Raw genomic sequence first — 15,928 nt, 5'->3', positions numbered from 1 at the left:
TAGCGTAATGTGTGTACATTTTGAGTCTTGGTTTGGTCAATTGCCAACCTTTACAGTTCCCTCCTTTTTCTTTTCTTTTTTTTTTTTTGCTTGCGCGCGTTCTACGTCCTGTTCTGACCATTGTAATTCAGCAAGTAGTTTGCTCATGTGAATAGTTCGAATTTGGTTTTCTAAAGTTTATCAAAAAAATTGCTGAAATCAAGAATAATATCCAAATGAGTATGGCTTGTCACCAACTTGCATTAAACAGAGAAGGATGGCTGATTATCTGTTTGACTATGTCAAGTTGTTGATTCTGTACTCCTTTGCGTTTGATTTGTTAAAAGGCTAGCTATATCTAATATTAGGCGAAAGTCAATCCAGTCACCTGCCATCAAAGGCCAGAAAGCTGAAGCCTTCTATGGAGAACCATATTATAGAGCTGAATGATAAAAATCCTTTATGCTGGTTGTTGCATGTAGATGAACTAATTAGTGTGACGTGCATAGCTAACATATACACAAACTTACATGTAAATCAATGTTCCCTGGATCTTGCTATAGCTCTACCTGACGTCATGAAACTTCCTACTTGCTATAAAAAACTAAAGTTACGGTGTTGTATGACGACTGTTGCTTCTCTATCTTTGTATAGTGCAAGGTGGTAGATAATGACGTAAAACTCCAGGGTTTTTTTTTACGTCAAACGTAGAACGTGAGCGTGCTAGGTCACAACTCACAAATGTAACAATACAAGCACCGACAACAGAATTGGACTTGAGAAAAATTTGTCGAGGAGGATCATAAAGGAACATGACAAATTCAAAGTAACGCCAATGCCTTCGCGTTTCACCAATTCCTCCTCCTACTAAAGAGCCGGAGGCAAACAGTAAAAATAAACGCACCACAGAAGTTATTTCATAAAGGCAATTTATCTACAATCAACAAAAAAATAAATTATGTAACCAAAAACTGCAACTTGAGTACATGAATACACTGATGATTATGGCCAAAATCGATACTGCATATTGGAAAAGATATTTCTGTAACGTGAGATTAGTAAGAATTAACCAAAAAAAGGTCAATTATCCATCAGAACTTGCTATTACAATACTAATAATCCTTCAGAGCCGGTGATTTCATGAGATAAAAGACCAATTATCAAAGCTTTTTAACATTTTCTCATAATTGTTGCTGCTCATAAATCTGCATGTAAGCTTCAGAGAGGGCAACCATCTGGGGAAGAGTTTCTGTTACATGGAGATCTTGCATCTCATACCTGATCAAAGGGGGCAACGGGAAAGTTACAAGAGATCTATAAGAAATTTATAGAAGGAATAATTAAAAAAAATTAAAGGAACCATTGACATACCATAACTCTTCCGACTTCCGTTGGACAAAAACCCTGTAATATCCTTCACCCGGCTTGCCATCATGAACAATATTTGCAATAAGATCGTACTTTGAGCGAAGCCTCTCGTTCTCCTTGGGTGCAGGCAAGGGTATAAAGTCCTTCAATTCAAGATTCTTCACAGGAAAATTAACTGGTTGAAACCAAAGAACAATCATAGATCAGTGGATAACCTAATAGCATTGCATCAAATATTATTTGAAACATAAAACACATCATAGATGAGTTGATAAATCTAATAGAATATCATCAAATATTATTTCTATACAAGGAACTTTCAAATACTAACCAAGAGTAGGATTCTTTTCTATGAAGAAATTGTTCTTTGTAAACCGACGCATGTGAACTATTAAATACTTGGGTAGTCTAGTGACACGATATCTCATCCTTGCGATGCAAGGCCGAACAACTTCTGTGACAGTCTCGCCGTCAAATTTCTTCATGATGTTAAAAAGAGGAACCTAACAAGCGAATGAAATTAGCAAGATGATAGGTAGAAGCTTGACATTCATAAAGGTAGCAATTACACATTTGACTGTAGTCAATAATTCGAGAAAAGTAATTGTGCAGCAACTGTAAAATATTACCACCATAAAATGTCACTGGATGAACTGTTATTCTTCCATGAAGTTAACAAAAACAGTGAGGGAATCACAGAACAAGAAATGTAGAACGTTTAGGATGAGGGTGTTAGTTTAGTCATGATTGGATTATTGGATTTTCCAACTTTATATAACTACAGGAAATTTAGAACTTGTTAAACTTGAAGAATGGTTAGGGAAAATTATAAAGATAAGCAAATAAATAGATGTTAAAAAAAAACAAAGATAAAAGGTTCACTGAATTGCAGTGCAATAAGACCAAAAGGATGGGAAAGCATAATAACAGTGAGCTAAGAGCAACAAAGTAAACAGTGTCACTAGCAATTCACATCTTATATTGAAGTATATGTTGGATTAGACTAATATATTCGCAAACTATTCATGAATTAATCATCAAACTTGTATAATTTTGAATTATACATGATTTTGAATTATACATGAATAAGTTAATTTCTAGAGAATATAACATTACAAAAAATGACTAAGGAATAATCCAATAACACGATGATTTGTCAAATTTCGTGCTTAAACAGCTAATAGGATCTTCGTATGCATAAGAGCCTCAGTTCTGGGGCAATTCTTTGAATCTTTCATTTGCTTACTGAAATAATGATTAAAATATAGTATATCCCTGACAACCTATAGTGTAACTACTAGCAAGTGTTGCAGTCTTCGAGATTCAGAAGAAACAGAAGTCTACGAACACATCTGTGCCAAGTTCCACTCTAATGTACTCATCCTCTCCCTGTTGTCCAAACCAAGGTTTTAAATATCGGTTATCGGGGATTCATCGGACGGTCAAAATCCTTATCGGATAGCGGAAATCGGGGATATATCGGGGATAAGTAGTATTTATCGAAGTGATATACTAAATGGTGTATATATATGATATAATAACCAAAAAATATAACTCTAACCATACTTAATGAAATATAAACATACCAAAATATAAATAATCATGCTTAGAATCACTAACCAATTGTAGAAAGCGAGTCGGGTCGGGTTTAACTCACTAAATAACTACCCATTACCCGAAAATTCAACTCAGAATTTGGCCCAATAAAGCCGACATTTAGAGCCTCCCTTATCGGCCGATAGGTACTTTTATTGCCGATAACTCGCCGATAAATCCCAAAAAACGATAACCGATTAAAAATCCTACTTATCCTAACGAAAAGCTCCCAAATCCGATAACTCGGCGATAATATCAGATTAGCGGCCGATATTTAAAACCATGGTCCAAACTTATCAACCATTTCTAGCACATGATCTCAACCCTCTGCGAGGATGCAGAATCCCTAACAAACCATTACTCTCAGTCGTCAATGTGATGCTGATCACCAGAATCGGTACCAAATTCTTCCCTTGATACCCTAAACTAGGTAGAATATATATCTTGTATCATGTAATCTAATTTTGTCAATACCATGTGACAATAGAGCAACTGAAATTTTGGTAGCAAATCTAATGATTTATTTTTAAAAGGTATAAGCAAAACCCTGAAACGTCTCTACAGCAAGTGAACTGCAGACACTCAGGTTTTGAAGAACACTTACATCTGAAGGGTGAAAAATTTGGAATAAACACGTAGTCAACATTTGAATGGAGATGTCAAAGTTGTCAACATTAACCCTAACGCTCTCAGTAGCAAGCAGTGTATGCAACAAGATAATCAAGTGACTTTAACACTGATCAAGGCCTACAGAAAATTTTACAGAAGTTACTGTTACAAGAAAAGAGAGTGACAATATTTCCTTAAGTAACATAACCACGTCCGAATGTTACATAGCTGGCATTAGCTAATAAATAAGTAAGCAGTTAATCAACATACACCTTTCCCTCTAAAAGGGCTTAAGGACAGAGCCTGATTCTAACCAAGAAACTGTAATGAAAACATTCACAAAACTTTTACAAGCGTCAAATTAATAGCAATCCTCATGTGAGTTGATCATATTTCCTTGTCTAGAAAAATGCAGGCAATTTTCTGATAAAATTCCAACTATCATTATACCTCTGTACTGGCAAGTTATATGGAAAATAGAAAATAAACAGATGTCACTTGATGTGCAGATAAAAAGGTAAAATTATATATTTGGAGCTAAATTAGAGTACATAGTCCATACTGCCATCTCAACAAGATTTAGTTGTAGGCTCATGTATGGAAGACTCCATTCAATCCTCCCCTTGTGTACCGTTGCAATGTATTCTACAACTTAATAGGGATCTATTATCATCTTGCCAGCAATTTTATCATAGCAGCTTCCACCAAATCCAATCTTTTCCCAAAAATTGTAGCACCGCTTTGAACCTCACAAATTCTTCAAATACATCCCTCCACAAAAATGCCCAAAAATGATAAAGTACGAACGCCGCCGCCACCACACACACAGGAAAAAGAGAGATCAGGAAGGGTAAAAGCAAAAGCAGAAAAACACAGCTTGACCTCACTCACACCCAACAGCAGACCCAGGTTAGGGTCAAGGGGACCTTGGCCAATCAAAAATAAAAGGGGTGTAGTGAAAGCCTTTGCATGAACTGGGGGGGATTAACCAATTATCTAAACCATAATTTTGTGACAAGTGACAACCCCACTTTAGTCCCACATGGACTAGTGTGAAGAAAGATTAGTGGTTTAAATAGAGAAAAACCCAAGACCCTAGACAACTAGTGCTAGCATTTTGGCAGGGGATTTAAGCCAACATCGAGTTGCTCTTGGTGGGGCCCAGGGCTTGCACGTGCCAACGGGCCCGTGGGCCCGGGGCGTGACAAGTTTAGATGATGGGGGCTAAAGTGTAAAGTCTTTGCACTAAAAGTGAAACTCTCATAAGTTACTTCTAGTGAACATGAACTTTCCTGAGTTTTTCCTTTAGATCAACTTGCGAACTATCTCTAATGTAGCTACTCATCATAATTTTTGTTGAAATACAAGGAATCAATAAACTTGCTAAGAAATTTGTTGGATGGATTTTATATCCTCAGGTGTCCAAATTGGTGAAGTTGACGCAAATCTTGCCGGTTACAATGGCAAATGTTGAAAGAGCATTTCTGACAATGAAAATTATTTACAATGGACCTTTGAAATAGAATGGTAAATGAGTTTTAATATGAATGATTAGTGTCTTATATTAAAAAGATATATTTTGATTATTGATAAGCAAGAAGAATATTGTTGTAAACACTATTCTAAATTGAAATTTCATGTCGAAAATCTTGTTATGTGATGTTTAGATAGTGATGAATCATGGAAAAAGTTTACCTATTATCATAGTTAACTATTAAAAAATTTTGCCCCTGCCCCCCAAAAAAAAATTCATGGGTCCGCCACTGCTTATGGCCATGGTTAAGGAATAGAAATCACAAAACAAACTCAACAGTTGGTACATATAGTGAATTTGGCTCGCAAAACCTAAATGAAACACTAAGATGGACATCATTAATAACAAAACAACACAATTGTAATAAAGCAATACACCTAATTGAGATGGCAAGGTAGGGGGAAAACAACACAATAATCATGTTCATGCATGAAGAAACCAAAGAGGTTTTCTTAAATCAGCACACAAACTAAAAATACATCTTTAATATAGGCAAGAAATATAATCATAGAACGCCTTGAAGCATCACATGTCCTGATGTTGTAATAATCTAAACAAATTTATAACATTTTCTACCTTAAAAGAAATTGACTGTTAGCAGGCATACTTCTTATTCAGCATTCCTAGAAAAGACCCCTTTTAGGTGGGGTTCACGAGTGACGAGTTTGCAAGGAAAATCCTCAAAAATTCCAACAGTGAACAAAATAAAAGTTTTCCGACATACAAAAGACAAGTAAAATAAACAAAACTACCATTTGTTGCTGACCTATGTTGCATAGGTATAGGTACAGGTACGAATATCAATGTTGCATAGGTACAGGTATAGGTACGAATACCAATGTTGCATAGGTAGAGGTATAGGTACGAATACCAATACGGGTACGAGTATGGGACACGACAAATTTATAAAAGACGACAAATTTATAAAAGGTAGGGTACGGAGACACAACTATATAATCATTTATATACACATATAGTATATACTAGAATTAATAATACATATGGGAATAAGGATGAGAATTAAATTTCCTAAAACATTTTATATTCTTTTATTTTGTGGATTATAAATTGGAAAATCACTAGTTTTGAACTAGACGTCCAAATGACCTTTCAAAATCATAATTCGGAACATGATTTATGTCCAACAACTCTCAAGAAGTGAATTTGAATTGTAGGATATACGTCCAAAAAATGTACGACAACTACTTTAAATTAAAACACGTACTTTATGATTGAGTACAGGCCCAAATAAATGTATGCATACATGCAAAGACTACCCAAGGAGTTTGGGTATGGCTATAGGTACGGGTACGGATACGTGTCTGGACTGGTACAGTTTCAAATTAGAAGTACCCATTTAACATAGTTGCCGATAAACACAATAGAGGTAAACCTAGATGTTAATGATTTTCTGTGCTCCAAATACCAAGGAGAATATTTGAATAGGCACAAAAGTTAACAGTCAAAGATAACTTTCCAATGCCTTCTCCATCTGATGGGTTCTTTATATCTCATACACTATTATAAAAGCGTGTAGGATGTAACATTTTCTACTGAAAGTGTCATCCAAAACACATACATCCATAAAATACATGTATGCATCAAGGTTTTAAATATCGGTTATCGGCGATTTATCGGACGGCCAAAATTCTTATCGGATAGCGAAAATCGGGGATATATCGGGGATAAGTAGTATTTATCGGAGCAATATACTGGATGGTGTATATATATAATATAACAACTAAAAAATATAATCTAACCATGCTTAATGAAATATAAACATACCAAAACAGAAAAGCAAAGTATGATAAAAGAATAGTTATAGAACTGATATTACTCAAAAGAGAAAGTGTGTGCATGAAGGAATTACAAGAGAAGGAAAGCTCACAGCATGTGTATATAGCCATGTTTCTAGACAAAAAAACATGGTTGACAGAGGGTAGGCAAGCGACGAAGTTCAAGGTTGAAGTTCATGAAGGCGAGCGACGAAGAGACACAGAGAACATGAGATGGAGATAACGGAGGAAGCGCCCTACGAGAAAAGGAGCAGCCGCCGGAGACGAAGTTAGGGTTTGAAGGTCGGATTCATAAAGTTTCGGGTTTTAAGTTTCATATTATTAACAAAACGGGTGGGGTCGGGTTTGAAAAACCCAACAACTCAACTCAAAATGACTGGCCGATAATCCCGATAATTTAGCCTTACTTATCGACCGATAAGTGCCGATAACGCCGATAACTCGCCGATAATCACTCCAAAACGATAACCGATTACAAAACCAACTTATCCTAGCGGAGAGCTCAAAAATCCGATAACTCGGCCGATAATATCGATTATCGGCCGATATTTAAAACAATGGTATGCATACAAATTACACATACACGTATGCACAAACCATATCCCCAATTAAATAAATTAATATTCATAACCCCAAATAATTTCACTATCAGACAAATTGATAATATTTTTATAACCTCCCATTAACACATTAGTGTCCTACATTCTCTTTCTTAATTCTCACTAGTTATCATTATCATAATTAAAAAAAATACAATCATTATCTTCCTACAAAACACTATAAATTACAATCAATATCTCTTACAAAAATAAGCACATCTTATTCACCCTCTTCATCTCCACCGCGCTTCCTTAAAATCCTCGACCGCCGCCTCTCCGTAGACCCCGATTCTGCCAACACTTGAATAAAACACAATCTCTAAGTGCAAAGAACCGATAATATTTGATTAGCGCAGATATTTTGCCACATTGCTCAAGTTCATGGTTAAATACTGCCTCAACTCGAGATGTGGTCACTATGTTTCTATTTATGGTCTAGATTATCGTAGACTATTTTGATTTATCTCAATTCAATAGTGTACATAAGGAATTAGAGGTTTTTGGACCTGTCATTCCTGTACAAGATTTTGCAGTACAATAAGAATTGCCTAAAAGGAAAAAAAAATTGGTGGAAGTTGGATCTTAGTTCCTTCTCGATGTGATAACAATTTATCTGCCAGATTGGTTTGTTAATACTCACATGGTAACTCTTTCATCGTAATCTTAATTATTTGACAAAACTTTTGAAAACCTTTTTGTAAATGACATCCTTATTTAACATTTTGATCAAGTTCATATGTTTTGTATTCGCGTTTTTTACTGGCTTATATATATTTCCCTGGTAGTCATTTTCTTAAACAATCTGTTCTAGGAGTGGTTATTTCACCTCATATTAAATCCTTTATTGCACCTTTGAATGTTTTGATTCTACTAGATTTAATAAATCTAAATTATATAGTAATTGAGATAGCTGATGTGAGCTTGATCTATTTTGTTCTTTATTATATGTGGTAGATTCGGTTCTTTATTGTAAGTATCATTGTAAAACTTACTAATTAATAATCATCCTATTTGCACCACGAATCCTCCCTCCCACTAGGCCCATTTCTTAACAAGCAAACGGGAATGACATATTATATATAATCATAATATTGAAGTATTTCCAGCTATTTAAGGATTTGAGCCAATGCTTATCGTCTTTAAAAAAAACAATGACTTATTAATCTTTTTCGAACATTGACATATCTAATTAGAACAATTTGGTTGTAAATAGACCACGTTCATTCTTTTATACCAATAATACCAAAATCACCAATCAACTATAAATGTATACCTTCCCATGTTTCTCCTTGGTACCACCCATGCATGAAAGAACGAAAAGATAGCTCAGACAACAGAGGGAGAGGGAGTGAGATTTACAACAAATTGGCAAAAAACTAAGATAAATAATCTATTGGATATCGACTGGAGTAGCATGACAAACTGTTTACATAGAACAAGCTTGAAAATTGCGTCTTTTGAGTAAATTTACATTTTACAATAAGAATTTTACTTAACCTTCCTATAATTATATTCCAATTTTCATATATTTATAGGAAGAACCATGGAACTTATAAGATTTACAGATTAACCCCTATAAGCTTCCAAAAAAGAAAACCTCAAAAACAATATAAGTAGTCTAAGATTTTGATGATAAGAAAATTATCAATAAGTCCTCAAAGGTTTCTATAACTACATTCAAAATGAATTGCTTTAAATATTTACATAAAACGAGTATATCCACATGCAACGCACGTGCACTATACTAGTATATATCAAAAGACAAAAGGAACCTTATTCAGTTGGGAACAAGATTTTGATGGACTTATTCAATGTTCATATAGAGCTCTGATGGATTTTTACAGATTAAAGGTTTATGTAGATTGTTGAGGCTAGACGCTTTTGTTCCTTGAATGGGTAGTTTTCCCTATATGCTTTTGTGATTTATGAAAGCGACATTAGTCTACCAAACACATCAATACTAGTAAATAATGGAAAGAACAATGGATGAAATACAAACAATATATCCATAATACCAATGCACAAACAATGCCCTAACATTACCATAAACTATCTAATTCTGTCCATCAAGATAGATATTTCCTCCATCTTTGACTTTTTAACACATACTTATTCTACACTTCCCAGTAAGTTGCACATAATCTGTCACCTATTGTTTCTTATGGAGTTTCAAAGTACATAATTTTGTCAAACTCTCACTATGAGAGGATCTCTCATGTAATGCAAAGTTTCAAACAACGAAAACAATCAACAGAATAACATATTTATGGTAAACAATTAGACAACAATTATAATAATCTTCCAATATAGGATTAAGAAAAATATAGGATCACAAATACCTAAGGATCATATCACTATTTATAATATGATAAGAAAAAACTTATAAACATAAGATCCTTTATTTTTTGTATTTCCCAACAAAGGTGTGGAGTCCTTCATTCAGAATATATTGCAAATAACAAGTCTCTTCTTCTTAGACATCATAAAATTTTTGAAGCAAAAGACCCAATCCTGATGTAACCTATGTTGAATAACAAAAAAAGACGTATCGAACAAAAAAGGCAGCAGTCAAAACCAGTGTGTATCTATTTCATTATGAACTAGTATCCAAGACTCCGAAAAGTTCGATAATGTCAGCAGGAAGTAACCCCAGGATTGCCAAAATTACACCCGAAAAAATATATGTGTGCCTACGTGTGGCATGCTAGAGCATGTGACAAAATACATTCTTTCCGAAAAAAGGGAAATTCCCTAAGAATAAGGTTGATTATAGAAAACCTCCCTAAACTAGCGCCCTTTGTCATGATACCACCTAATGCTTTTTTTCTCTCACTTAAGAGCTAAGAGCATCAGTCCCACTACCAAATATATATTATGTTAATTTCCTACAAAAAATATATATTCTTAAATGTGAATTTGTGAAGTTAAATCTTTGGCTCTAATTTGACTAAACAAATGGAAATATAGTCAAAGGTGAAGTCAACAAGGAGCATTGGCCTTTAGCTCGGATTGGGTGACAAATGAAAGAGAGAGAATGTGAGGGGTTTCGATTTGGGTTTTCATTCAGGTTTGGGTTTGGGAACGAGAATGGAATGGGAGAAGATAAGGAGTCTAGGATTTTAGTTTGGAGAGATTTGCAAAATGAGGAAGAAGATAGACGAAGAAGGTAAATAGTTGGTTACGCCTACAAAGAACCAGCAAGCAAGAAAAGAGAAGGTTTCTTGCTTTAGCAAGAAAAGAGAAGGTTTCTTGCTTTAGTTTGAAAATGAGTGAGAACAAAGAAGATTTATAGGAAAAATACAAGGATGTTACAGTATAAAGCTATAGCGTCAACGCTCACTACAACTTCAGAGTATTGATGAAGCGGAAGGGCTTCATGCTTTAGTTTGAGGTTGGGTTGGGAAATGACTAATGAATCAGAACAGAGAGGATTTAGAGGAAAAATATACGAGTATTAGAGTACAAAATTATAACTCTCAATGCTCACACAACTTTGGATTTGATGTGAATGATGTTTGTTTGTTTATCTAAAAATCAGTGTTATCAATGCGCGAGGCGTGATGCGGGGCGCAAAGCATCTTTACACGCACATGCACAAGGAGCAACGCGATGCGCGCGCTCGAGTGATGCGAGACGCACACCGCCCACATAATTTTTAAAATATATAATCATGCGCGAAAGAACATGTTTTTAGAATTCACATGAAAAATATCATGATAAATAATATCTTACTACAAAATCACAACATAATGCCTTAATTTCTAATGCTATCACCCAACATAGTAGCAAAATTCATAAATTTTCAAATAAAATGTTAAATCAAGACTAATATCCAAGCAAATGATTAATAATGATCCTTAATTGAAGGCTACTAAAAAGGCCTAATGGATTTAATTTGTTTTTTGGGATATGTAATATCAAGTATAAAGACTAGATTGAAAATGTTAACAAACAAAACTATATGAGGATATGTACTACATGGACCCTGCACAAAGTAAGGATGTACGTGAGGCGCAAAAGGCGCTGCTGCATCAGAAGTGGGGCGCTTCGCCACCGCCTCTCATCGTAAGGCGCATGAGGCGCAATGAGGCACGCGCCTTTGAAAACACTGCTAAAAATATAAAAAATTAATTCAGGCTTGAGAAAAGGTTTCTTTGCATATCCATACTCATCTTAGTAAAGTGTTTTTCCTCTGTTCATTTGCTATAAATCCATGAAATCGGTTTCATGGATTTCCAAGCATTTTCATTGTTTGGAAGTAAAAAAAAAAGAAACCTAACACCTCTAACCAATAAAATATTCTTAATTAGTGTTGGGTTGAAAAAGCAACACCAGCCACCCAATAAAATAATCCCCTAAAGTAGTGTTCCAAGAAATTTTAGCAAAAAAATGTTGAAATTGCTTTCCTAGTTTTGATGACGTTTTACTTGATTTTTGGGAATATGAATTCCTAAAAAATGTGGTCATCCAAACTTAAGAGAAGGAAACATTTATAAGAAATGAGTTTTTAAGGGTATGTTAGACCCCAACATGTCTTATTCCTTATTTTCTCATTACACCAAACATCCGTGGTTGGGAAGGTCCTTTGACATGCTATCAAAGCAATCTAGTTTCAAATCCCACATGCCACAAATTTATAGCAGCATTAAGAGAAAATAGATTTTTTTGAAGTGGAATTAAGAAAAATAGGTATATTTTGCGTAAGTCCAGATTTTGACTCATAAAAAGGTTGGTCAGCCTATTGTTTTAAATATCCCCGACATGACCCGATATATCTTTTTACAGGGTTTGCCCCAACCGATATGGTCTTTAAATATCCTTTACCGCTTTTTGGCTATTTTGAGTGATAAATCCCCGATATGGCCGATATATTAGCTGATATGTGGACCAATATATCTTTTTATATAGCTTGTTGCAAAATAATATACCGTGTTTGGAATTTTTGGGCGAGATATCAAGATTTTCCCATTATATCAAATGATATTTTGCCCTAAAAAAAGCAGATCGAATGTTGCAACGTTGCTTTGCACTTTTGTTTGTTTTAGAAGGTTGATTAGTGATCCTAAACATATATTATTCATATTTTGTATGCTTAAATTTTTATTACGTATGTTGAGATTACATTTTAATGCATTATACTATGTATGCAAACATTCATTATGGCATTCTGATATTTACCACATATCCCCGATATTTCCCCGATATTCGCAATCCGACATGAATTTTGACCATCCGATATTTCCCCGATATCCGATATTTAAAACCTTGTTTCAGCCCACAGGGGCATGTTAGAGTATGAAAATTATAACCCTCAAAGTCGATGCTCACCACAACTTTGGATTTTTGATGTAGTGGAAGGGTCCTTTGACGAAGACTAACCAATTCAAAACCAAGAATAAATAAGAATTACAGAAGAGGGTGGAGGTTACGTGAGAAAAAACATAAAGGAGTTAAGTGAAAAATGACCAAAATTTGCCTTTCTGTAATTAACCCTTAAAATTAACAAATGCTTATTAGCTAGCAAAGATTTAAATAGCAGTACCAAGACGTGAAATATTCATTTGCCATTTGCTACATATTCGATGTCAAATATCTGTTCGTGATAGCATGTTTAATGGTTTGATGCTTAAAGAAAGTTTCTGCACTAACAAGACAGTATAATAGATCACACAAATAATAGCAAGGTCACTGTGTACTCACTTGAGGTATGATATTTTTCTCCATTGCATCCTTAAAGAGAGGGGGAGGAGGCAGGTCAAGACCAAGCATTAGGAATGGCACTCTAGATGTCTCAACATTGTTTAGCCCCTCCCCCGCGACAACTGTGTTGGCCTGTTCATCTTCAGTTCCAGTTCTCTCAAGTAAAGACCTCCTCTGGATCTCCTTCACAACTTCCAACTCCCCCTGCAATGCAATGCTGATTGAATACCAGGAAAATTTTAAACCAAACTACCATACATAAATAAAAGAACACTAGAAGCATAAATCTGATACCTGAAAGCAGTCGTGAATGATGCTTTTATTTTTCTTCTTTGAATGTTTGAGTTTCGCATGTAATGTGTTCAGTAACCAAGACATGAATTCTACTGGATCTGATTGTACACCTATTTGGAATTTCTTATTACTTTCTTTCATAACAGCCTGAAGAAACTCATGAGGGCTAACCTGTGAGAAAAAGATGTAAGAGGTTGATTCCATGCAGATCAGCAAAATGTATAACAAGTGTCATCAAGGATAAATATCTGGAAATCAACCTGTCCCTTAAAATTTCGTGCATGCCAAATTTTCCGTGTGAGCTCTCCAAACCGCTGAACAAGTGGAGACTTGCTGTTTTGATAATTTTCAGGGATGAGAAAGAAGTTCCTTAAGGGTGTAACTCGCATTAATGACTGAATAGTGACATTAACAAAATCAGTCTCTTTGATGTTGTTAAGCCCCACCTGAAAAGGATAAAAGGTCATGAACACGACTTCTAATGAGTACCTTGCATGCAAAAATTATCCTTTAACTTGCTTTCAGACCGCAAAAAGAACAATTTACAGAACTACATTGCAGAATAATCTATTATGCAAATAAAAAAAACTCTCTCCTAGATATCCAATATAACTAGATGTATATTTACCATTCCAGGGAGATAATTGGAACCATCAAGGGCCCTTGACCATTGCCTATTTTCATCAAGATGCAGGACTTGTTCCCTGGTAAACCTGCAAATACAAATAATTAACAGCCTTATAGTGCTTCAAGTTTCAATTAAATGGTAGGAAAGAATAATGCAAATGGAAGGTAAATGAGTTCCAAAAAAACACAAATATTTCATGTATCACAAATATTTGTCCAATCAAGAAACAAAAGATATCCCGTAACTGAAAATTCAAATTATAATCTTCTTTTTATCCAATTACATCCCTGTTCTTTTAGTAGCAAAGTTGTGTGAGAGAGAGAAAAGGCAGCATGCTTACATGAGAAACAGAAGAGGTAGCACTACACCTATGCTACATTTTTAATAAAAGGATAAACTCCTCTATATATTCACAAGGTTTCTAGTCACCTTCAAAAGAACATTTTGGAAAACAAACTTCTGCATGAAAAATTAAAAAAAAACAGAAAAAAAAAATTCTAACCTTAAACATGTACAACATTAACTTTTGGGAGGGCTAGAAATATAGCGCAATGGGAGGAAATTTTTAAGTTGTCTGATTGGGTAATGAGTGAAAGTGCAAGTTCTTTCTTTCATGTTTCTTGTTGTCTGCCAGTTCATAAGAATGTTTAGTAAAGGATGACTTTACTCTCTCAAACTTTTTGTCCAAAAGAGATGTAAACATGATATTTAGGCATTCAAGCTTAACAAACAAGGAAGAGATGCATACTAAAATGCTTTATGAGGAAGCAATAATACCTTGGGTTAAGAACATGTCGAATATCATCCAACGATGGATCATTGATTTCATAACCATCAGGGAGGCAATAAACTTTCTCAGTTTGAAGATTAATATACACATGGTGCCCTGCTTCAAGACTATGAGTATATGCATGAGAACTGAGACCCCTTCCTTGAAAATACTTCCCACAAACTAAGCATGCATATACATTCAAATTCGACAAAGAGATAGAACAGAACTTCTCAAAATCAAAGTCCAACACCTACACAAGCACACAATATCAAGGTGGGGGGGGGGGGACAACAATTGAACTATACAGATACAAGCAGCTACAATGTAGTTATAACCCTAACATACAAAACTTTAATCAATCGACAACAAGAAGAAACTCTAAAATCTCACCTGTCGATTAACTCGTATCAAGATAGGGGCAATGCCTTCGAAGCTCCACCATCCTCGTGCGTCTTCGACGGCGGCGGGGCGCACTTTTGTCACGTGATCCTTATCATCCTCATCGTGCCCGTTCTCTTGGGCTCTACTCCTCTCGTATTCGTCCTCGTCGTCGCTGTAGCGAGCGATCGAGAGGAGAGAATCGTTGTTAGGGATCTCTTCGTCTCCTTCTTCTTCAACTCTCGGTGCTTTCCTTTGATGGCCGTCTTCTACTCCTTCGAGCACTTCTTGATGTTTTCTCTTTCCTAGGGTTTCTTCCATTGAATTAATTGGATCTCAAAACCCTAGAAATCGAAGCGGGAAGATGGGGATAATGGAACAAGGCTGCTGTTTGATCGGCGATTGGGAACCTTCTGGTAAAAGCTAAGAACAGTAAATAGGTTTAATTTAATATGGATCCGACCCGACTCGACCCGTTAATCACAACGGACCTAGAGTTTGGTGACCGCTTTCGTCGATATTTGGGCCAAGCCCAAAACAAGCGACTTGGGGATGAAATCTTTCTCCAAAAGAATCAATTTTCTGCCTCCTATTATATACTCTCTCTTTGGTTTCACTGGAAACTTTTTCCTCTTTGAGAGATGGAAGATTTAGGATGTACTTGGTATTGGTTTA

The 15,928-nt window shown here is 35.3% G+C and overlaps 1 protein-coding gene across 1 annotated transcript; it reads right to left on the bottom strand.

The window, feature by feature from the left end:
* LOC109840103 (U4/U6.U5 tri-snRNP-associated protein 2-like) lies at positions 982–15,677 on the bottom strand. Its single transcript, XM_020408617.1, is given in 11 exon segments — positions 982–1,257; positions 1,351–1,522; positions 1,679–1,850; positions 13,182–13,385; positions 13,476–13,646; positions 13,736–13,921; positions 14,104–14,188; positions 14,881–15,125; positions 15,266–15,277; positions 15,279–15,356; positions 15,359–15,677. Coding segments are annotated over 11 exon segments (1,638 nt in total). The 5' UTR covers positions 15,575–15,677; the 3' UTR covers positions 982–1,160.

The sequence above is a fragment of the Asparagus officinalis genome, chromosome 5 (genome assembly GCF_001876935.1).
Source record: "Asparagus officinalis chromosome 5, Aspof.V1, whole genome shotgun sequence".
In the NCBI taxonomy this organism is placed as follows: Eukaryota; Viridiplantae; Streptophyta; class Magnoliopsida; order Asparagales; family Asparagaceae; genus Asparagus; species Asparagus officinalis.
Note: the sequence above shows the minus strand (reverse complement) of the source record. Positions and strands in the feature narration are given on the sequence as shown.